The 24,958-nt window shown below is 41.4% G+C and overlaps 1 protein-coding gene and 1 long non-coding RNA gene across 2 annotated transcripts; one reads left to right on the top strand and one right to left on the bottom strand.

The window, feature by feature from the left end:
* Positions 1-420: 420 nt before the first annotated feature.
* Positions 421-4,649, bottom strand: RPS6 (ribosomal protein S6). Its single transcript, XM_006180377.3, has 6 exons — positions 4,511-4,649; positions 3,835-3,966; positions 3,090-3,300; positions 2,764-2,910; positions 797-954; positions 421-559 (listed from the first exon to the last, which is right to left on the bottom strand). The coding sequence occupies exons 1-6, from the start codon at positions 4,514-4,516 to the stop codon at positions 464-466; spliced, it is 750 nt and encodes a 249-aa protein (XP_006180439.2). The 5' UTR covers positions 4,517-4,649; the 3' UTR covers positions 421-463.
* A 97-nt stretch (positions 4,650-4,746) lies between these two features.
* LOC116663089 lies at positions 4,747-23,303 on the top strand. Its single transcript, XR_004319137.1, has 3 exons — positions 4,747-4,877; positions 10,374-10,700; positions 21,284-23,303. It is a non-coding gene; the product is annotated as an uncharacterized LOC116663089 (long non-coding RNA).
* Positions 23,304-24,958: the final 1,655 nt, after the last annotated feature.

Raw genomic sequence — 24,958 nt, 5'->3', positions numbered from 1 at the left:
TTGAGATTAGCAGACACAAACTACTATATATAAAACAGATCAACACAGTCCTACAGCAGAGAACGACGAACTACATTCAGTATCTTGTAATAACCTGTAACGGAAAGTGTATGTATATATACGACTGAATCACTGTGCTGTACACCAGAAACTTTAACACACTGTAAATCAACTTCATTTAAACAACAAAAAAATCCTTTTCTAAGCCACCACACCAATGCCAAAAGAACCCTGTCCTGGCCATCCTTCCACTGTCCCAGTATGGTCTCTTCCGTACTGGGTATTTTAAGGGTATCATTTTCAGGTATCTCTTGCAGACTTGATCCACCATTAGCTTTTATGATACCCCCTTTTCTATGACCTAAGTATCTTGACCTTCATTTACCTGTTTCATCATTAATTAGAAATCAATAAAGGAGATTGGATATATCTGATCTTATTTATTTGTTACTCTTAGAACATCTCATTTTTGACTGGATTCAGACTTAGAGGTAGAAGCTCTCAGAGAGGACAGCCTCCGTCTCTTGGCAATCTGTTCCTGGCGTTTTTCTTTGGCCTCCTAAACAAAACAGAGCACAGTTTAAGTTTGGGGGGAGGTTTATAAAACTCAGTGGTTAGAGTACATGCTTAGCACGCAGGAGGTCCTGGGTTCAATCCCCAGTACCTCCATAAAAATAACTAGTAAATAAACCTAATTACCTCCCCTGCCAAAAAAAACCAGACGTTTGGGTTAAAAATGCAAATCCAAAGCTAGGCCTGACTACCCACCTCTGCTCCCACAAATCTTAAGACTTACCTTCATCCTCTTAGCCAAAAGTTTAGCATATTCTGCAGCCTCTTCTTTGTTCTTCTTAGTACGCTGTTTCTTCAGAGCAATACGCCGACGTTTGTGTTGCAGAACACGTGGCGTAACAAGACGCTGAATCTTGGGAGCTTTGGTCCTAGGTTTCTTACCTAAAAAATTGAAATGACTCAAATCACTTCAATACCGTTGTTCAACAGGATCCTTATTTACATTTTCAAAACATTAGAAACAGACTCAAACTTAACATAGCAGTTCCTATGAAAATTTATTTGTATGAGGCTTTTTAAATAAAATCTGAACTTTCCCCTTACAACTCAAAATACTTACCAGCCTTTTAACAAAAATCCAAGATGGGCTAAATGTTGTCAATATAATGAAATCTGAGAAGTCCTACTAAAAGTGACCAGGCTAACTGTTTACAAGAGTACTAGTGTTTTCCTAATTAGCACATTTAATCCTCACAAAGATAAACTTATTAAGCCACACCAATAGTGTGGATGTCAAATTCAAGATCCTATGTAAATTTAGGTTACCTTGCTCAACAAGCAAGTCATACCCCATGCTTTTACTACTGATTTCCTTCCCACAATTAGATTGTCTTACTATCTCTGAAGCATGGTTGGATAGTGATGCAGTTAATGCTTAGTTTTCAGACAAGTTAAATATGCATAATTAATACTGTTTTAAAGTAATCCTCCTGTGTCTTAGAGTACAGTCCAATTGGTGCTCAAATCTCTGTTTTTCAAAATGGAGCCTTCTAATCTGGGGAATGAAACCATTAACACGAGAGTATCTTCATTTAACCTATGATTTGTATTCAAACTCCCCCTAGGATTATATATCTACTTCGGAGCAAGAGTCTTCTGTGTAATGATTTTAGTTTGTGGACACCCTGGAGTAAGAAACACTTCAGGTAAATATTCTAAGACTGATTGCTCGATGTTTCAGTTTCTGCTAAGTTAGATAAATGACCCCTTAATTATAAAGAAACAAGAATCATTTTATAAACATATGTCAACTAGCATACTCACTACTCCAATGGTACTTTCCAAGGGTGCAACTATAGGAACTACCATGTATTTGCCTTTTTAAAAAGACGTGTAAAGTTCACAAGGGTAATAATTTGTCTACTTACACTGTATCAACACTTAAAATTAGTCCCTGGCACATTAAAGTGTCCAAATATTTGGAATGCGTGACCAATGAGCACTTACTATATGCCAGATACCGGCTTAAGATAAGCCTCCAGTCCTGGAAACTGAAACTCGACTGAATTTCTTCAGATTTGTCAGGAAAACCCAATCCAACTCACATGCTGTTTATTTCACTTACTGTAAATATTCATATAATTCACTATAGAAATACTGATACAGAGCACTGCTGCCACAGATCCAAATGGCGATGGATTATGCTGCCTAATAAACAACATTCCTTCTTAAATCCCACACATCTGATAACCTGGTATTTTGAATAAAGTTATTTCTAATTCTCACGCAACTCCTGCTATCCACATCCCAAATGAAAATTAAGGCCAGAAACTAAAGCAACTTCAGTTGATGAAAACATGTATTTCTTTTGTAAACAAAAAAATTAGAACCACCGTTAAGAAAGCAAGTGTGGTGTTGGGGGCATGGGTAAGAGCACCTTCAATCATAATCCCAGAATTTTCTATCATTCAACTAACTCCAATGCAATGGATGTCTGAGAATTTATCATTCAATGACTATGCACAACAATGACGACTCAAAGGCCAATTTCCAAAAAAAACTGTAACGCTCTGCAGAGCACTAGACATAACAAGAATTAATACCAACTGCAAATCTTGACCTTCCCCCACTATTTTCCTAAAAACTCAGATTCCAGGTAAACAGTGGGCAGAGATTTTGTCTTCTAACATGCAAACAAAATGCTATGACAAACCAATGAAATTAAGCCCTAAAGTGCATAATCACCCATACCTTCTTTGTTGAGGGGCTTTCTCACAACATACTGGCGGACATCATCTTCTTTAGAGAGGTTGAAAAGTTTGCGGATTCTGCTAGCTCTTTTGGGCCCCAGGCGACGAGGCACAGTAGTATCAGTGAGTCCAGGAATATCCTTCTCCCCTAACGGAGACGAGTGAACAAAGACATTTTAATTCAACTTCCTTACAAGCATGAACCCTAAATTGTTCACACACTGCTAAAAAAGTCCATTGGTCAAACTGTGGATACTGCAAATGAAAAAATAATTGGACAGTCAACTTTGAATCAATGACAACAAAATTTATCTTAACATGTCTCACCTTTTTTCACGATGACCAAATTGAGAACACTCAGATTGGCATCCACAATACAGCCCCGTACAGATTTGCGCTTTCTCTCTCCAGTCCTCCTTGGCCTGTAACAGGAGTGCCCCTTACTCAGTAGCAGGCGGACTCGGCCATGGGTCAAAACACCCTGCTTCATGGGGAAACCTTGTTTGTCGTTCCCACCACTGATTCGGACCACATAACCCTGCAAGAGAACACAATGACACAATGCTGAACAAAGGACTGAAGCCTCTATAAAGTATACTCTCAATGCTAGAAGTACAGTTCATTAAGACCAATTTGAAACTTCTCAATAAACTTTATTCTCTGGTCACTTTTATCTATACTTCCTACTTGCCAAGTTCAATTAGCAAATACCTTTCATTCAAGGTATACTTTTAACTTATGTTTTAGTAGAGGTAATAGCTCTTGGGGAAGAAACATTGTTAAAAAAAAGGATCAATGAGCAACGAACGAATAAGTCAAAAGCAATCCTTCCTGGCACTTTCGAAGACACTCTGGAGACCATTAGCTTGCAAGGCAAAAACTATGTAGTATTTCCATTTGGTTCTCTTAACCCCACCAGCTGATAGCTCCACCGAATAAAGTGACATCTGGAAGTAATTAGCCCAAGGTCAGAAAACGCAGAGTTTGAACCCCATTACACATACCAATTACCAACAACGTTTACCATTTCTTTAAATAGCTTTAACAACTCAATTTGGTCGTAAGCTTTTACCTTCCATTCTTCACCTAGAGCGTCAGCAGCAACTTCTGTGGCCATGCGCTTCTCATAAAAGGTACGAAGTTTGCGTTCATCGTCCACTTCAATGAGTTTCTGGCAGCCGGTGGCCGGGAAAGAGATGTTCAGCTAAGGATTACACGACGGGGAGGGGAGAGAATTTTCATGAAAACCGCAGAACCACCACAAAATTACTCCATTGCAAAAAGCCCTTCATGGCACACCCCCCCCGACAATCAATAGAAATTCTCATACCAAATTTATTCACTAAAACACCTGTGTGCATAATGCCGCGCAACCAGCACTGCACTAAAAATAGGAAACTACTTTCTTCAAACCTCGCCAAGTGACTCTGACGCTTAGGAGGTTCCGCAGCTGTTCACCCTTCCGGAGCAAGAAACCCGACTTACGTGCCGCCTCTGGCGGGCAACACAGTCGCCTCTGTCCCGGCTGGGCGCCAGAACGCCAACCATGGCGCTCCCCTCACGGCGCAGCTCCAGCTGCAATCACTCGCCATCCGCTCACCCAAGGAGCTCCGGCGCCAAAAGGGCGACCCATCTCCTCCCTCTGACTGTCCTCCACCTAGAGCCAGGCTTTTGGAGAGCTAGGACGGAGTTCTGGAAGTCCATCCACGTTCCCCAAGCCTACACCATCGCCCGCCACCACTCCTTACCTTCATTCTGAGGCAACCGACTGCCTCCGAGGCGCCGCGAAAAAGGAACCAATTTCCGCTGAGCCCAAGTCACATAGGCGCTTCCAATTCTCGCGAGATCATCGGGCGCCTGGGTAAGCGGAAGTAAGCCTGGGTGGGCGGCACTTCCGGGGGTGGGGCTAGTCAGCGGTTGGGCGGTTCTGGGAAAGCGGCCTCGGAATAGTTACTGAGGTTAGACTTTGCACTGCTTGTTCTTTCCCGGGTACAGCAGAGCCCCGGTCGGTCCGGGGTACTCTGCGTCTGATGTTAGCGAAGGACGGCGAAATTGGAGTTCAGCTCTCCTGGGCTCTCCTGTACCTCAAACTCCGTTCGAAGATTCCCAGTTGAGGTGCGTGCCCTGCCCTGGTTCCGGCTGTTGAGAGCCAGACGCTGTGTTTTGTTTTTCTCTTATACTCAGTCATCCGCCTGTCCTCCCCGCCCTGCAGTCATCGTTTTATCAACACCTCAGCCACCCTGTCGCGCAAGCCAGTAACCCAGTTACTCCAAGTCTAGGTGCCTCCCAAATAGTCTCCCTGCTCTCCGTCTTGCCTCTGCGGTCTTTTTAAAACGCGAAATTGTATCTCTTCCTTGCTGGAAGCGCACCATTTATTTCCCAGTGCACTTAAATACTTCCACGCTTCCTAACGTGGCTTCACAAACTTTCCACGCTTCCTAACGTGGCTTCACAAACTTTCCACAGCCCCAAACTCGCCTGTCGCCATTCGTTAACGCCATACAAATCTTTCAGAATAGATAGATGTCTGTCCCAAGAGAAGCCTTTCCTGACCACACAACCAGAAATAGAACTTCTTTCCTCTACTGTAGCAGTGTTTTCTTTTATAGTAATATTTAATCATGATACATAAATCGTTTGCTTATGGTCTATCTCCCCTGCTAGATGGTAAATTAGGCCATGCCTTCACCACCAGATACTCAGGACGCAGCAAAGTGCAGGGCGCATAATAAGTAAGGCTCAGTAAATATTTGTTAAATGATGATAACCCTAGCTCTGGTATTAGGCTTTTAAAGTGTGGTAATATGGAGCCAACCAGCAGAGGGAGAGTGTGTTATAGTAAACCTTGAATCAGCAATGATTCAACTCTTTACAGAATAGAAAGATGTAGGAAAGATACAGTGCATTTGATAGTTCCCCAGAACATTCGTGGGAATGAGAACCCAAGTGATCTAACTTTGAAGCCCACGAGTACCCTGAATCAGTACCCTGAAGGAAGGAACATATACTACCTGTTACATATTTTGTCCATATTTTTTCTTTAAGAAAAAAACTCCTGCAAAATAACTTTTACTTTCCAAGATTATATTACATCTTCCACCTCAGTATCACAAAGTTTTGAATGTGAAGCAGGCTTAAACTCAGAGTTGAAAGAGTCTACTAACTCCTGATTGATCATCTGATAGCTAATGTAAAGAGGGTCGGTGAAATAATGCATTAAAATCGGTGTATGTGATTTTTTTGTTGTTGAGGTGAAATTGACATAAAATTGTTCATTTTTTTAAGTGAACAGTTTAAAGGCAGGTAGCACATTCACAGTGTTGTGCAATCATCACCTCTGTCTAGTGCCAAAATATTTTCATCACCCCAAAAGGAAACCGTGTATCCATTAAACAATTGCTCCTCATTCCCCTCTTCCACCAGTCACTGGCAACCACAATCTGTGTTCTGTCTCTGTGGATTTACTTATTCTGTATATTTCACATAAATGGAATTTGTGATCTTTGTGTCTGCCTTATGTTTTTGATGTTCATCCATGTTGTAGCATGTATCAGTATTTTATTCCTTTTTTATGATTGAATAATATCACACTATGTATAGACCACAGTTTGTTAATCCATTCATCCAATGGTGGACATTTTGGCTGTTTACAGCTTTTGACTATTGTGAATAGTGCTTCTATGATTATCTGTCTTTAGTCCTTTTGGGTATATAACTAGAAGTGGAATTGATAGGTCCATATGGTAATTCTGTCTCTAACTCCTAGAGGAACTGTCAAAGTGTTTTCACAGCACTTGAACCATTTTACATTCCCACTTGCTATTTTGTTATTTTCTCTCTTTTTTAAATTATAGCCATCCTAGTGAGTGTGAAGTAGTACCTCAGTGTGGTCTTGATTTGCATTTCCCTAATGACTAATAATGTTGAGCGTCTTTTCATGTGCTTGGCCATTTGTGTATTTTCTTCAGAAAAATGCCTGTTCAAGTCCTTTGCCCTTTTTTTTTTTTCAGCTCTCATTATTTTTATAGAAGTGGTAGTAAATTAACAGGAGGCAAAGAGTCAAGTCCAGGTCTATCCCTCAGGTTTTTTTTTCCTGATGCATTTTTTATTCTGATAAAAGACATAAAATTTACCATCTTAACTCTACTGAACTGTATACTTAAAAATGGTTAAGTAAAAAAAAATGGTTAAGTATATTCACATTGTTGTGAGACATATCTCCAGAACTATTTCATCTTGCAAAACTAGAACTCTATACTCATTAAACAACTCCCCTCTCCCCCTTCTCCCAGTCTGGTAACCACCATTCTTCTTTCTGTCTTTATGAATTTGACTACTTTAGATACTTCATACAACTGGAATCATTTGGAAAACTTACATGGAAGCATATCAGTTTTATAGAACAGTTTAGTTTGTGGTGATTTAGCTGAACACAGGAAAGCAAGAAAATGTGTCACATTTATATCAAATTTAGGATATTGAGTTATGTTACTAATGTACGCAACTTTAATGTTGTCTTAACACTCTCTGCCAAAATAAACTTTATTCCCTATAACTTAAGAAGTGTATCTATATATAATAGTTTATTATGTACAGTTAATTCCACTGTCTTGGCTGCAATAAAAATCAATTTTGAAATTTAAAAAAAACCTGTTACTTCAGTTTTTTATTTAAGCAGTAAAACTTTCATTTAACTATAAACCAATATACAGTTTCCTTTTAGATTCAATATTGTGGCTTATCCAGGCAAGCATGTCCTCTTTTCTTTAATGACAATGAATAGAAGTTTTTATCCTCACTTCCAGTGTCTTTTTGTGACTGGCCTATTTCTCTTAGCATAATGCCCTCAAGGTTCATCTATGTTGTAGCATGTGACAAGATAATATTCCATTGTATTTATATACCATGTTTTGTTTACCTGTTCATCTGTGGATAAACATTTGGACTGCTTCCCCCTTTTAGCTATTGTGAACACTGCTGTTATTAACAAAAATGTGCATGTATCACTTCAAGGTCCTGCTCTCAGTTCTTTTGGATATATACCCAGAAGTGAGATTGCTGGATCTTATGTAGTTCTATTTATTTTTTTAAGGAAACTGCATACTGTTTTCCATAGAAGTTGCACCATTTTCATAATCCCAACAACAGTGTACAAGGGCTCTTTGCCCAAATTTGAATTGGCTTGTCTTGTTGTCAAGTTGTAAGAGTTCTTTATAAATTCTGAATACTATACCCTTATTAGATATAGTGTCCAAATATTTTCTCCCGTTTTTTAAGTAACTTTTCACTTTCCTGATAATGGCCACTGACGTACAATAGTTTTAAATTTTGTGTGCCTGTGTGTATATACACACAATTGTTTTCTGAGCCATTTGAAATTCAATTACAAACACCATGGTATTTCACCTCTGAATACTTCAGCATGTGTCTCCTAAGGGTAAGGATGTTCTGCCACATAGCCTCAATACAGTTGTCACATCTGAAACTTATAATTTTTAGTTAATAGATTCTACTCCAGAGCCCACATTTAAATTTTACCAGACAGCTATATGCAAAAGAATCAAACTGGGTTACTTTCTCGCACCATATACAAAAACAAACTCAAAATGAATTATACTTAACTGTAAGACCTGAAACCATAAAACTCCTAGAAAAAAATATAAGCTCTTTGATATTGGTCTTAGCAATGTCTATATATATTTTTTTCTTTTGGATATCCCTCAGACAAGGGAAACAAAACCAAAAATAAATACTGCATCAAACCGAAAAGCTCTTGTGCAGTGAAGGAAACTACCAACAAAATGAAAAAGCTGCCTACTGAATGAGAGAAGATATTTGCAAATGATACAGCAGGGGTTACTATTTGAAATACACAGTTATTCAACTCAACATAAAAAAAAGCATTAAAAAATGAGCAGAGGACTTGAATAGATATTTTTCCAAAGAAAACACAAATGGCCAACAGGCACGTGAAAAGATGCTCAACTTCACTAATCACAAGGGAAATGCAAATCAAAACCACAATGAGATATCACCTCACACCTGTGAGAATGGCTATTATCAAAAAGATAACACATTACAAGTGTTGACAAAGATGTGGAGGAAAGGGAACCCTCGAGCACTGTTGGGAATGTAAATTGATATAGCTACTATGGAAAACAGTATGCAGGTTGCTCAGAAAATTAAAAATAGAACTATCATATGATACAGCAATTCTTCATCTGGGTGTTTTTCTGAAGAAAAGAAAAACACTAATTCAGAAAGATACATGCACCCCTTTTTTTCATTGCAGCATTATTTGCAATAGCCAAGATATGGAAACAACCTAAGTGTCTGTTGATAGATGAATGCATAACAATGTGGCATATACACAATAGAATGTTACTCAGCCACAAAAAGGAATGAAGTCTTGCCATTTGTGACAAAATGGATGGAACTGGGGGTATTATGCTAAGTGAAGTAAGTCAGATAAAGACAAATCCCATGAGATTTTATTCATATGTGGAATCTAAAAAAAAAACAAATGAACAAATGTAAAACAGAAACAGACTCATAGATACCGAAAACAAACTGACGGTGGCCAGATGGGAGGTCAGTGAGAAGGATGAGTGAAATAGGTGAGGGAGATTAAGAAGTATAAATTTCAAATTATAAAATAAATAAGTCACAGGGATGTAATGTACAGCATAAGGAATATAGTCAATAACTCTGTATGGTGACAGATGATAACTACACTTATGGTGACCAATTTGTAGTGTATAAAAATATCAAATTACTATGTTGTACACCTGAAACTAATATTTTAAGTCAATTATACTTCAAGTAAAATTTTTGTAATATTTATGTAGAGGTCAAAACTTCATAAAAGGAACATTCAAAGAAGTAACATCTGCAAGAGCGCTGAATAATGCTTTCTTGCTCATATCCTTCCCACCAACAACCATGCAGCATCCATCCAGTAAGAAAAGTATCTTTGTGGTAGTTTGGGGATCCAGGTAGATTGTGAAACTCTGGGGCTGGCCAAGACCAAGGAGAGATGTTTTGAGAAGGCAGGAACAAACCTAGGCTGCTGACTTCACCGGCCATAGTGGCAGCTACACACCTGAAACAGCTCCATATCTGAGGACTCGGCTACAGCCCCATTGGGCTTTGGTTCTGTTGCCAACACCATATACTAAGGAACCCAAGAGGAGTCACACCCCCTCGTGCATTGGACCATAGGCATACACCCTCAGTCCTGCTGTGGATCCTGAAGTGGCCTATGAACTGGCTCTAGCCACTCTCAGCTGTGATCTGGGAGCCCTTAGAAGTAAGCCTGCCAAACTCCGTCAAACTGTAGGTTTTCAAACAGCCCTTTAACTGGGCTCCAGCCTGTCCTAGTCACTGTCAGCCAACAGTCCTACTGACACAAGGACCCAGCAGCAGACATTCTGTGCCCCCAGAAATCCTGAGAGGGTTCTGTACTTGGTTCCAGCCTCTCTAGCCGTGATGGAACAGTCTAGCACCCCCAGGGACCTGGCAGGGGACATGTCTATCCATGGCTCCAGAGCCAGGTCTGCATACCTCAATCTTGGCTGTGAAACCTGAAATTGCCCTTTGCCTCGGTTTCAGCCCTTCTCAGCCACAGTCCAGGACCAGTCCTGCCCACCCAGGGAGTCATCCAGTTACCAAGTCCTCCCAGTGACATGGTGAGAGCTATATCCACACACCTGGTAACAGGCTGCTGTCTGAGGACCCAGCTGTGGAACCTGAAGGAGACCCTCTCCCAACACCATCCTACTGAACAAGGTGCTGGAGGCAGTCCCATACCAACAGGGACCATAGAGAATCCACGCCTGCCTGAACCCCTGGTAACAAGCCCTCCAACCGTGGACCCCCCTGCAGAGCCAGCAACATCCTCATAACTGGCTCCAAGCTAACAAGACTGCAATTCCAAAGGTAATTCAATCAGCCTGGGGAGTTGATGGGACCGTGAAGAGGTCCCCCATGTTCATTGCAGCATTATTCACAATAGGCAAGGCATGGAAACAACCCAAGTGTCCACTGACAGATGAATGGGTACAGAAAATTTTATATTATATATATAATGGATTATTTTATATATATAAAATGGATTATTTAGCTGTAAAAATGAAGAAAATTCTGCCATTTACAAGGACGGACCTTGAGGGCATTACGTAAAGCGAGATAAATCAAAGAAAGACAAATACTGTATGATCTCACGTATGGAACCTAAAAACAAGCCGAGCCCACGGAAATAGGATTAGAATAGTGGTTACCAGGGTGGGGGAAAATGGGGAGATGTTTGAACACACTGAGTGTTAGGCGTCTATGACACACGATTGGAGATATTCAATAGGCCGTTGGGCACAGAGGTTTGGGAGCTGAGTGGTAGACTCCATGAAAGAGGTAGGCCCCACGTTAGTTTGCTAGGGCTGCCGTAACTAAATGCCACAGACCAGGGGGCTAAACAGCAGAGATTTATTTTCTCACAATTCTGGAGCTAGACGTCTGAAACCAAGGTGTCACCAGGATTGGTTTCTTCCGAGGCCTCTCTGACTTACAGAGGGCCATCTCTCTGTGTCCTCACATGTGTCAGTGTCCTAATCTCTTATAAGGACTCCAGTCATGTTGGATTAGGGACCATCCTAATAACCTCATTTTAACTGAATCCCTCTTTAAAGATCCTATCTCCGAAATACAGTTATATTCTGAAATACTGGGGGTTAAGACTTCAACATAAGAATTTGGGGCAGGGGTACACTACTCAGCTCATAACAGGGCCCAGAGGTAGAGTCTCTCAACCACGAGAATCCTGGCTGGAGAGAACACATTAGGTATTCAATAGCACCAAGTTCAAGTAATTATAAAAGCAATCAGTAAAGGTAACATTTCCCCTAACTCACTGAGTAAATGAGTTTTTCAAGTGTGTTTGGGAAAAGAGATTCTTTCCAGAGAGGTATAAACACAGAAGGGAAGAGAAGCTGTAAGGGAGGAAATGACCTTGTTCATTTCAGTAACCTGTCTCAGATTTGGCTCATGTCAAGAAAACAGGAAAAAAAGATTTTTTCTGACAGAAAAAAACTAAATTTCAAGGGCAATTTCTACTTGTAGGAAGAAACTAATTTTACAGCATGCCATGCTGTGTTTGAGAAAGGAAGTTAAGTCAAAGAAATGAAGCTGGGAAAACTCCTTGACTTTTCTGTAACTGCATCCAGGAGCAAGAATTACAATGGATTTCTCACCCCATGGGTCAGGGACAAAGGGATGTTTTTGCAGAGTTATGGAAAACAAGCTTTGGCATGTATTTATGAAATATTTGGTGGTGGGCAGGAAGCAAAGGGGATGATGGAAATTTCAAAAGAATTTTTTTAGTCAGATCAAGTCACAGTATCAGGGCAATCTTCTTTTGTCTCATGTGTTTTCATTCCTTAATAGCTATGTGATCTTGGAAAACTTACTCACTTTCTCTGTTCCTTAGTTCCCCCATGTGTAAAATGGTGGTAATATCTCCTCATAGAGTTCTTGTCAGGGACAAATAAATACATGAAAAAAAAACAGTTCTCGGGGCACAGTAGACTCTCAATGAATGTCAGTTATCCTCATCCTCCCTACCACCACTGCATCATCCATCCTCACCCATGTCCCTCTAACTGTGCCTATGTCGTTCCTGCTACTGGCAAAGCCTTCCTTTCTCCTCTCCTAAGCTGTGCTGCCTAGGGGAGGCTTTCCTTGAGGATTACAACTCAGGCTGACCTTGCTACAAGGAGGGAACGGCAGACTGAACTTGGTGCTGAGGTGGTGTGGATTGATTCAGATGGTGGCCAGCCATGGGGGGTGGGGGGGGATCCTCCACCCCATGCTTCAACAAACGTATGCACCTATGTCAGCACCTACTTTATGTCACCAGACTAGGGGCAAGAGATACAGAGATGAACAGAGATTGTCCTCACTTTTAGGGAACTTTTTATCTAATGGAGAAAGAAACATAAGCAGATAGCAGACAGACAGATATAATGGAGGTATTTAAAAGGTTCAGCAATATAGCAAAAGTCAGGAAACAATCTAAACGTCTGGATCGTGCCCATCAGCCTAAAAATATGCTGCAGTACCTCTAGTCTTAAGAAATCCCATGTTGACTCCACCACATCCTTTGCAAATCCCCACACCCTCCTTTTTGCAAAGCTGTAACTAATTGTGCTATGCAGTGAATGTTTGTGTCTTCCCCAAATTCCTATGTTGAAATCCTAACTTCCAATGTGGTGGTGTGAAGAGGTAGGGCCTTCCGCAGGTGATTAGGTCATGAGAGTGGAGCCCTCACGAACGGGTCCGGTGCCCTTATAAACGAGGCCTGAGAAAGCACCTTTGCCCCGTTCACCATATGAGGACACCGTGAGAAGAAGACAGTCTGTGAGGAAGTGGGCTCTCACCAGACACTGAATCTGCTGTTGCCTCAATCTTGGACTTCCTGACCTCCAGAACTATAAGAAATAAATTTGTTGTTTATAAGCCACCCAGTCAATGGTGTTATTGTTACAGCAGCCAAACAGACTAAGAAAAATTGCTACATTTATTATGTCCACCTCCTCACCTCACATTCTCTCATCTAAAAGATAGGCTTAAAATTTTTTAAATTATGAAGAGGTATATGCACAACTTTCTCACCCTACCTTCCAGTTTCCTCCCCTCACCCTGCAGTTACCTTGTAGCATTAGTTTGTTTATACAGTTTTTTTTTTTGATGGGTTGCTACAAAAATATTCTATCATCTTCTTTTATATACATGGTAACGTAGCATGTGTGTCATGCTACCCCTTGAATTCTTCCCTTAACAATATCATGAGGGGGACCCTCCCACACTTTTGGTGGAAACATAGTTTGGTGCAGCTGTTATGGAAAACAGTATGGAGATTCCTCAACACTTAAAAGTAGATTTACCATGTGATTTAGCAATCCCACTCCTGGTCATATATCCAGATGGAACCCTAATTTGAAAAGACACATGCACCCCAATGTTCATAGCAGCACTATTAACAATAGCCAAGACATGGAGACAACCTAAATGTCCATTGACAGATGACTGGGTAAAGAAGCTGTGGTATATTTATACAGTGAAATACTACTTAGCCATAAAAAATAAAATAATGCCATCTGCAGCAACATGGATGAAACTGGAGATTGTCATTCTAAGTGAAGTAGCCCAGAAAGAGAAAGAAAAATACTATATGATATCACTTATATCTGGAATCTTGAAAAAAAAAGAAGACACAAACTTATTTACAAGAAACAGACTCATAGACAGAAAACAAGTTTGTGGTTACCTAGAGGGGAAAGGGGGTGAGAACGGATAAATTGGGAGTTTGAGATTTGCAAATACTAATTACTATGTACAAAATAGATAAACAATAAGTTTCTTCTGTATAGTACAGGGAACTATATTCAATATCTTTTAGTAACCTGTAATGAAAAAGAATATGAAAACGAATACATGTATGTATATGGATGACTGAAACATTATGCTGTGCACCAGACATTGACACTACATTGTAAACTGACTATATTTCCAAAAGAAAAAAAGTACAACAGTACATCATGGGGAATTTCTCTGTTAATATATAAAGAGCTTTCTCATTGCCCTTTACTGGTTTCCTCCTAATGGACATTTGTTTCCAATTATTTGCTGCTAACAAAGAAAGCTGCAATAATATGAATGACCCTGCTTGTAAATCATTCCCTATGTCCAGAAGTAACAATACGAGATAATTATTAGAAGTAGAAATGCCTGGCTTAAGTAAGTTTGTAATGTGGATAGACACTTCTAAATTGTTCTCTGTAGGGTTGCTCCCACTTACAGCCTGCTAACAATGTGTGAGAATACTCGGTTCTCCAAAGTCTTGCCAAGTGTTACTAAATTTGGGATTTTGTCAGTCTGATAGATGGAAGAAATGTTATTTTAATGTAGTTTTACATTATAGCTCTATTACTATGAGTTAAGCATCTTTTTATGTATTCTTCTGTTCTTTTGCTGTTGGTTGTTTTTTTTTTTTTTTCTGTTGGATTGTTAACACTTTCTATATTAGGGAAATCAGCCCTGCATGAAAGTTCCACAGTTTTTCCCAGAAGATGTCATTTTCTTTTCCCTTCCTTCCTTCCCTCCTTCCTTTTTTAATTGCTTTGTTGAAATATAATTCACATACTATACAATTCATCTGCTTAAAGTATACAATTTTTGAAAATACATTTCAGAGTTGTGCAACCATCACCACAATCTGATTTAAAAACATTTTCATCAGCCCCAAAAGAAATCTCATACCCATTAATAGCCATTCCCCATCTCCATTCCTCCAAATTGCCCCACCACCCCAGTCTGGCAACCACTAATTTACTTGTCACTATGGATTGGCCTACTCTGGACATTTCATATAAATGGCATCACACAATGTGTGGCTTTAATAACTTGCTCCTTTCACTTTGTTTCCATTCTTTCTTAAACCTGCTGTAGTCAGGATCTTGTCCCCACTTAAACTATCCTTTAAAAAGACCATTAACTACAGCCATGTTGGCCTCTTCTGTTTTCCCTCCTTACCTCACAAGCTGTGCCTTCTTAGCTTCCTTTCTAGGAAGCTCTAGACAGGGATTCCCTGGGTCTCAGTCCTTGCTTCTCTTTTTTCTATCTGCACCTGATCTCAGCAACTCATCTGGTCCCTTGGTATCAGAGAGACCACTGGCTTGCTATAAAATTCTGCTCCCATAGAATTCTGTTTCCAGGAATCTTAAATAGACATACTTTCCCTATTCCTCCTGCTAAGTAAAATCCTTGGACATTATATATAAAACAAGCATCTGAAAGGTGGAGAAAAGAAGGCAGACTGGCTACAGACCTGAAGAATCCAAGGAATAGCATGGTGCTGGGTTTCCTAGGTTTTCTTTTTGCCTCATGTATTACAGACACAGAACTGGAGAAGCCAGCAACTCAAAATTCCAACAGGAATAGACCAAAAAATCCTCAATAAAAGTCTGCCTTCTCTAGTCAGAGTACCAGGAAAGGGGCATCCTAGCAAGACAAACTTTCAGATAATAACATTCTACACTAGCTACACACCATAGGGGTGGGGGAACCCCCAAACTATGGCCTAACCTTAGTCACAGGAGCAAAGGCCGAATGGAAACCTGGACTTCCACCCTTATGAGGCTGTAAGCAGGTTTCCCAACAATCTTGCTAGGGTAGTGTCAGAGAAAGCCAAAGGGAGGTGAACTTGCATCCCCGCTAGCCAGTAATGAGCCTCCCCTAACCCAGACCCGCCATGATGTCAGTGGAGAGCCTTGACCTCCACCCCCATCACCAATAAAGGAGTCCCTCACCAGGTGACAACTGGACAATCTGGCTGTTTATCTCCACCTGGCAGAAATAAGACCTTACTTCCCTCATCCCTTACTAAAGCAGCATCAGAAAGCCAGCTAAAACATGTTACTTAAAGGGGAAAAATAATTGAATGATAGTAGATTTCTCAACAGAAACTAGGGAGACTAGAAGGAAGTGGCGTAATTTTTTTTCAAGCATTGGGGCGGGGGAAAAAGTGCCAACCCCAGAATCCTAATTCAGCAAGTAATCCTAATTCAACAAGAGTATCCTTCATGGGTTGGGGGAAAGCAAGACATTCTTAAATGAAAGAAAAGAAATTTTTAATTGCTGCCAGAACACCTGTTCTAAAAGAATGACTCAAGGAAGTTCTTTAAACAGAAAGTAAATGATAGAAGAATGAAGCTTGGAATATTAGGAAGAAAGAACACAGTAAGCAAAAATGTGAATAAATGAAAGAGACTTTCCTTTTCCTCTTGAGTTTTCTAAATGTTTGATAGTTGAAGCAAAAATTATAACACAGATGATTCTAAATGTATGTAGAGAAAATATTTAATACCATGATATGATAGATGTTGGGGGAAGGATGTAAAAGGAGGTGAGGTTTCTATACTTCACTTGAACAGGTAAGGTGACACTAGTAAACTATACTAGTTACGTATATATAATGTAATACCCAGAGCAACGGCTAAAAGAACTATATAAAGAGATATGCTTGAAAACACTATAGAATTCTAGAAAGTGTTCAAGTAACATAAAAGAAAATGGGAAAAGAAACCATAAAAAAGAACAAACACAAAACAAAAATAAAAGGGCATAATTAAGCCCTAACATAGCAATAATTAGTTACATAGTCACACTTACTGTCTATTGATATTTTATCTAAAATATTTCTTTATCAAGCACTGCATGATCACTGCCCTAAGGAATTGCTGAGGGCTGAACTTTTCCTTTTGATCATGCAAATGGAATTCAGGTTCTGGTCTCCACAGGAGAATTTAGGCTGCATCTAGCTAGAAGCTGGGGGATGTCCCTTCTGGGCCTGACAAGCTCAGATGAAAATTCTGGCAACAGTTGACACTGGGGTTCCAGCAGATTCTTCCATGGCTTGAAGTTGAGAGTAGGATTTAATCTAGTCAAGTTCATTATCCAGTAGGAAATCACACAGACCCTAGAAGCACCACAGAGAGGGCAGGGAGAGCTGCGGCTCAGAGACAGCCTGGGTCCCATCCAGGTTTTGCTCCTAAGTGACTGGCTGGAAAGGCAACCATGACGAAAAAAATCCATGAGTTGTTTGTAGTTAGTGGTATCTGCAAGGAGATGCCCAAATTATTCTCTAAAATGAGCACTACAAGTTATCTCAAAGGTTCCATCCTAAAATCAGTAACTTTTTCATGAAGAGAAATCCCAGCCCTTGTGGTGGGTCCATTCACTTTAGGAACCTTCACATATTTTTAGGATTGAATTTCTATGAATTTTCACACTTCAGAGGAGGGTCAAGTGTCCCCTAACTTCTTTACCATTTGTTCCCTAGGCTCCATGGTTACCAAGAATGATTAAAGACCTGTGGCTCTTCTTGGTGTCTAGTCTGGAATTTTCCTGACACTGACTGTCTTCATCTACAGAACATACATTTTAGATCCTTGCCTCCAACTATTATAATGAGCAGAGGATTTAGTAAAAAAGGATAATCTCATTGGCCTCAATCTTTTCTACTTTTTAAAGCCCCTGACCTCTTACTTAGACCTCTCATTTTCAGTAGACAACATTTCCTCCCACTTCTCTCAGAAGCATGAACTGCTTCAGTTTTCTCTCAACCTCAAAATGTACCCAGATGTTCAATATACTCTCCATATTCCCCTCTTTCTTAGCATAGGGTTTTGTTGGGACATTTGGTTTTAAGTCACAGAAACCCTACCCAAACTAGCTTAAGCAAAAAAGGTGACTTTACTATAAAGGTTCCTGGGTATCTTGGGAACATTTGGATGTGGCTAGATCCCTGGGCTTGGCTGGAGCCAGTGAATTCTTTTCCATCTGGACTGTCTCTTGTCCATACAGTTCTCTCTGGGACTGTTTCATCATTCTCTTATGCTCTCAACCAGTTCTGCCTACCCCTCCCATCCGTTGGAGCACGTCACAGATAGTACCTTGGTTCAGATCTATTCCGTCAGGCAGCCAGATGGAGCTGGAAGAGCTCAGTTCTGATTCCAAATTCCCACGGATGCATTCTGATTAGCCAGCTTGGGTCAAGACCTACTCCTGGACCAATGGACTCTAGCCATGGAGTCGGGTCACAGTGGATCACCGTGGCTATTCCTATGGTAGCCATCTGAATGGAGTTGGGGGCAGGAGGTGGCCAGTCCTCACTGGAGAGGCAAAAAGTCTCGGAAAAGGAGGATATTCTGGGACAAAACAATGCTTGTCTATTCCATGCTGTCTCTTTTCTCCAGGCCAATTGTAAGATCTTGAGTTCTCAATCCCACCTCTTTCCATCTCCTTCAGGATCTAGTGTCATTAATTACCTTTTTTTCTAATTTACATTTTCAATCTGTTTCTCTACTTGGGCATTTAAATTTGCTCAAGGCCCTTGTATACTAGAGGACCGTCCCCTATAATCCTTCTTCAAGCTCCTGCCCGATCTTTTTTCTCTGCCAAATAAATTTCATCTGTCCCTTACTCACATTTTACCCCAGCCTGGTCTCTTCCCCCTTGACTCCTGTCACCTCCATTTCCCCAAAGTGTTTCTTGGTCTTTGAAAGGCTGACAAGACAGAGTGAAGGAAGGATGAAGTGTATAGGCCATTGTGAGTGGGTATAACGTCTCTGGCATTCCAGAGACTCCCTCATGGCCCCATGTCAGTAGCCACAGAGCCCAGCCCCAAGGGGCCCCCTGGATTGTGAGGCGTGGCACTGACCAATCCCTGACCTTTCGAGTTTCCTGGTTCCAAGGAGTCTGTGGCTGCAGCACCACCAGATCCTTACCCAGGGTGCTGGCAGTCAGTTGTTGACCAAAGCCTCCCCTGGTGGAAGGGCCTTCTCACGCACAGGCCTTGGCGGGGTGGGGGCCCTCTCAAGCCATTTCCATTTGCTTCCTCAGGTGAGGGTAACCTACCTGCTAAATCTGTGCCCTTTGGAATGAAGGGGACAGGTAACAACCACAGGTTCGACTAGAACGGCTGCTTTAAAGGCCGAGCCCCCAGCACTCGCTCCCCAACCTGCCTTTCTGGTGCTGTCGGCTACATGGGTTCTTATGCAGACACTATTTACTGAAGCCCTTTGCTTTAATTTTTTAAAAAACTTATTATGGAAAATTTTAAATACGTACAAAGTAGAGAGACTAGTTTTACGTGTCTATCACCCAGTTTCAACAATCCACTCAAACCTGGTGGTGTTCCATCTAAACCACCAAACCAACACCGTTCCCCACAAACTCAAAGCAAATCTCAGATATTACATTTTGTCTGTAAGTATTTCAGTATGTATGTCCAAACAATAATGTCCCTTTTTAAATTTATTTTTGGCTTTGGTCTGGCAAGAATCTATCTTCCCAGATGTTCAACCTATCCTTTTGATTCAACACAGCAAAGCCTAAATCACTATCTTCCCTCCTTTTGGGTTTGCAACATAGCAACCTTCTGATCACTCAGGCTACGCTATTTGAAGTTGTCTTCTATTTTTTCCCACTCTTTCATAGCCTGCCTCTCATCAGTAGTTGAGCTTTATTAATTCTCCTTCTGTATTTGTCAGCCTTCATGAGGTTATGCTAAGAAATAATCCCCCCCTAATTTCAGTGGTTGACAACACACAGTTTGTTTTCTTTTTTTGCTCAAGTTATGAGTTGGCTGTGGGTTGACGGCAGCTCTGTTCTGCTCTCTGTGTCTTCATTCTGGGATCCAGCCTGAAGAGGCAGTCCCCATTCGGCGTATGGCAAAGGGAAACGAGGAGAGGCAGGACTTGGAATTGCTTTCAAAGCCTCTGTTCAGGTATGGACAAATGAATTCCATACATATTCCATTTGCTATAGCCAATGACAAGGTCAGGTCCCATGTCCGTGGGTTGGCAGAGTGTGTCAAGTATCTGGAATCAATAGTGCAATCTATCACAACTGTTGTATCTCAGTCACATCCTTTGTTTCAATTCCTTTTACCCTCCTCTGCCTCAACCTTCACTTCTCTCAGCTTAGAATTCACTTCTTTGTGGAAGGCTTTTCTCTGCTGCCTTCAGACAAGATCCCACCCACTGCCCTCTGCTGTCATGGGACTTGTACTTTTTCATAGCATGTGGCAAAGCTATAATGAGTTACTTATGCAACATTTAATGTCTGACTTCCCCCCAGACTGCAAGCTCTGTGAGGGCAGAGGCAGCATCTGCTTTGCCCACCACTTTATCCTTGGCACCTGGAAAAGCGTCTAGGGCACAGAGCTAATTCAGTAGTTGCATAAACGATGTATAAGAGTGAATGCATGTCTTAGTCATGCCCATGTCATCCCGCACCTGGATTATTGAGAGACATTATTAATAGTTTCTGATGTCTATTTTATTCTTCAGCCATTGAAGTTTCCTTCCTAAAGACCTACTCTTTTCACACTATCTATTAGTCCTTTAATTCAGCCTCCTCTTCTGCCACTTTTCCAGCTGAAACATAGTATTGAAGTTTCCTGAGTTATTATGCGTTCTCGGACCTCCATCCTTTTGCAGATACAGTTCCTTTGACAGTATTCTCCCTCCTCAGTGCTCTGCCTCGTGAAATCCTCTACACCTTGCACATCCCAATACAGAGGCTGCCTCCTCTGCAGACTTGGCCCCCCCAACCCGTTTGCTTCCACATTTCACGTATGCACCTCCATTTTAGCAAGAATCGTGTTGTGTTCCCATGGCCTGAGTGCCTCTGCTCATCTAAGCTCCACAATGCCAAGAGCAAGATTTTGTCTCATATTTCTCAGCACTTAATATAGAGCCTGGCACAAAGCAGGTGCTCAGAATTGCTGCTACACATTTGCCAGCTACGGTGATCTAACAAAGGAACAGCTTCTCTCTCCAGAAGTGGCGGTCAAAACACGAGTTAACACACACTTCAGGCATGGGCAAAGCCTCAGACTTCCAAATCAGAATTGACTTACTTCTGTTATACACCCAGTACTAACATTGTATGTGGTTTTCCAGTGCACATTAGAGAAAGGAGAGAGGCACTTCTGAAGAGAGACCTAGTGACAACGGCAGGAAGCGGCCTCTGACGGATGTCAGCCAACAACAGGAGAGCACCCAAGCAGCAAATGGGGGCCTGTTTCTTGGAGTGGCTGCAGTCGTGTTTCCCTGGCGAGGCCCTGCTTCTGGCCACCCTCTCCCACAGCTCTGAGCCTGGAGACTTTTTGTCTTAGATTTAAAAAAAAAACCACCACCACCACCTTTGGTGGCTTCTTTTGTTTCCCCCTCTCCTAGCTGGAGAGGGGTCGGACTCTGAGCCCAGTTTGCTGGTAAAGAGCCTGATGAAAGGATGATTTCTTGCTCTTTTCTTCCTCTTTCCCTTGGGAGCAGCAGTGGTCTTTGCTTCCCTGGAAAACCAAATGCAAGCCAAGTGTATAGTTAAAGAGTGTATAAGCAAAGAGTGAGGCTTTGCCTCGCTGCACATTGGCTAAGTGTTGATTCTCAGACTTGAGCGCGAGGGCAGAATCAGCTAGAGAGCTTGGTAAGCAGGGACTCCAGTCCCCAGACTTTCTGACTCACTAGGTGTGGGGTATGGACCTAGAAATGTGCATTTCTAACAAGTTGCTATATGGTTCTGATGCTACCAATGTAGGAAACAAACTTGAGAATCACTGGCCTGAACAGTAAGCCTCAAGCAAGATCAGTGATGAAAATCTCTGGCCAAACAGGAAAAGACAGAAAATTTCATCTTTGCTCAGACACTTCTTGCTTCACTTACGTGAGTGTTTGCATTTTTTCCCCAAGGCAGACTTTGTGACTTGGTGATTCCCACTTGTGTAACCAGTTGAACTGGATATTATATTTACTTAGACCAAAAACACCCATAGTTATATATTCTGTAAAAATAGAGGATGCTGGCAGCCTGACTTCCCTGCAAGGGAGGGTGGTTCTCCAAAACCTGCTCTTTCCTAGATCTGTATCACTGACTCATATTTAGACCAAAGGCACCACAAGCAAACTCATCAGAATCAGCAGTTCTGTTTTCTGCTGTCACACCCTGCTCCCCACTTAACTCCACTCTCCCCAAGCTGTTTACTCCAGATATCAGATTTTTTATTAAACCATTAACAGTAATTGCTAAGGCAACACACTACTAATATAAAGCCATTTCAAAATTAATTACCTAATGATAGGTTGTGAAGTTAAATTACTAAGATTATATTCATTGAAAAAATGTTAGCAATGAAGAGAGTGGATGAAAACATCAGAAGGTTAACACAGTTGCAAGAAGACCAGCAGAGGCGTATCTGGAGCAATGTCACTTGCATCCTTTAAAGCACTCACCAGTGGCTTTTGGCTTGAGCACTGTCTCTGTGCAGTTGTAACTAGACAGAACCCAAGTGGTCAGCTTTGATTTTGAAACAGATCTGTCATAGACAATAAGAGTTCCTGTTGGGAAGAGAATTCCCTGTCATTTCCTTAGCAGGACTTGGAGAGAGGAATGAATTATATTCAGTGAATTCCAAATTTCATTGGTACTAAAATTGACATTGTTCTGCACTGTAACATCTCTTAAATTCAGGTGCATCTTACAATGAATGGCATTTTATAATTATGGTTGGCCAGGTGGCGGCTGAGATGTTCTGTCACTGCCTGAACATGCACAAACTCAGTGGTTATTCCTAGTGGGATGACTTGGCAACTGTAATCTCCATGTTTCCAGCAAAAAAATCATAAGGACCATCTGGAAAAGAAACATGCTGCCTGTTGTTTGAAAACAACATCAAGAATGTGTCAGCATCAAAATGCATCCACAAGGTATTAGTGGCTTAAAAGCAAACAATAGTGAAATACTTTTAAGAAATGCTGCTCACCAGCACCTGGTAATTAAGGACATCAATAATTTTGAGTCAAAAACATGATTCAGAAGAATAGAGATTCTGAGTAAAGAAATTATACGAATTTCTTAATGAATTTATTTTGCGTATATTTTCCTTTTTATGTGTGCACAATGATGTATAATAACAATGTAAGTCTAAAAGCTGTCATTCAATAAATATTTTAAAATTCTAGATGTTAAAGAAGCATTTACCAATAATTTAATTGGGAGTATCAGCTCTCACCTTTTTGATTTGAGGACTTAATTACTCTTAATTATTGAGGAATATAAAGAACTTTTGTTTATGTAGTAATATCAATATTTACCATATTAGAAATTTACACACAGATTTTAATAACAAAGAATACATAAGCACACACTCCATTAACTGCCAGAGAGATAATGACATAGCACTGCATGTAGCCTCAGAAAAACTTCAGTGTACACTGGTAAGAGACTGAGGCAGGTAATGTCACAGTGTTAACAGGAAAAGAGCTTTGACCTTTGAGTCCCCTGAAAGGGGGCCTACACTTTGAAAGTCACAAACATGAAATGATGGTGTGTTTTACACCATTAGAGTTAATATGAATATATTTTCACCTAAAATACTGGAAGGAGTAAAATCTTGACAACATGGAAAACCACTGTCAGACAGTTGGTGCAGCTCTGTGACACACTGAGAAATGAACTGATGTGTTTTTCTTTTTTGTCTGTAGGAAGTATTTTCCTCCTTCTTAAGTGGCCAGTGCATGCTGGGTATCCTACAGATCTGGGTAATTCTGACCTTAGGAGACGGTCACTCTGTCCTGGATTTTTAGGACACAGTGGAGCTGGCGGTCTAGGAGGACGACAGGATAGGACTTGGGACAGAGCTGAAAGGAAGAATGTGGTTTGGCTCCCCAGAAAGAAAGCTGGATTTCCTGGAGATTGGGAGAGAAGCTGGGCCTTGCAGTTTTTGCCAGTGATAGATCTGGAAAGACAAGCAAATGGCTGTGCACGTGTCCGTGGAAAATGGACACTGAGGGCATAAGGCACTGGAGCTCCAGCTAGGGCCCCACTGGACAGTCAAGCCTAAAAGAGGGCGGCCTTTGAGGAGGCGCTGGCCTTCAGGGTACCAAGCAGGCTGGAACAAGGAGATCCTAGTGACAGTCACCTGACCAGGGCCTCTTCTGCCATGACACCTTGACCTGGAATCCTAGAACTGCCCTAGGAAGAAGGACCTGAGCCACCACCCAAAACAAAAAGTTTGGCTTTTTCTTTCTCTAGGAATGGCTGGGACCAGATTAACTTTGATTTAGAAACTCCAGAATAGTTATAGCAGCAAAAGCAAAGTAGTTATGAGCAGATCTGAGATCATCCCGAATTTGGTTTCTATCTCTGCCACTTACTGGCTAGAGTGGCATTTCTGATAGAAGCCACTTCACAGGACCCCCTCTGGGAGCACGAAGCGGGTGTTCAAACAGGGCCTGGCACATAGTGCGACTATGTGTCATCACCTCTTGTACCTGGGATGTTCTGGAGGTGGAGGTCGGGATGGCTGAAGTTTGACCCTATATGTAATTGAAGACTAGATTAAATTCTAACGCTGGAGTCCAAGCGGCCGAGAGCAGGAAAATACTCAAAATTGCAGAAGTGCTCTACCTGGGAGTGGGCGGCAGTGGCTGCGTGGGAGAGTGCTCTGCCCGCCACTCCAGCCCCTAAGGTCTTCCTGCCCCAGCCCACAGCACCAAGCAAGCACTTAGTGGCTTCGGAAGGACTGCGGGCTTTTCTCTGGTGTGAGTGCCGGCGTCCCAGTGTCGTGCAGGGAAGTCCGT

Source organism: Camelus ferus, chromosome 4 (genome assembly GCF_009834535.1).
Source record: "Camelus ferus isolate YT-003-E chromosome 4, BCGSAC_Cfer_1.0, whole genome shotgun sequence".
NCBI lineage: Eukaryota > Metazoa > Chordata > Mammalia > Artiodactyla > Camelidae > Camelus > Camelus ferus.
Note: the sequence above shows the minus strand (reverse complement) of the source record. Positions and strands in the feature narration are given on the sequence as shown.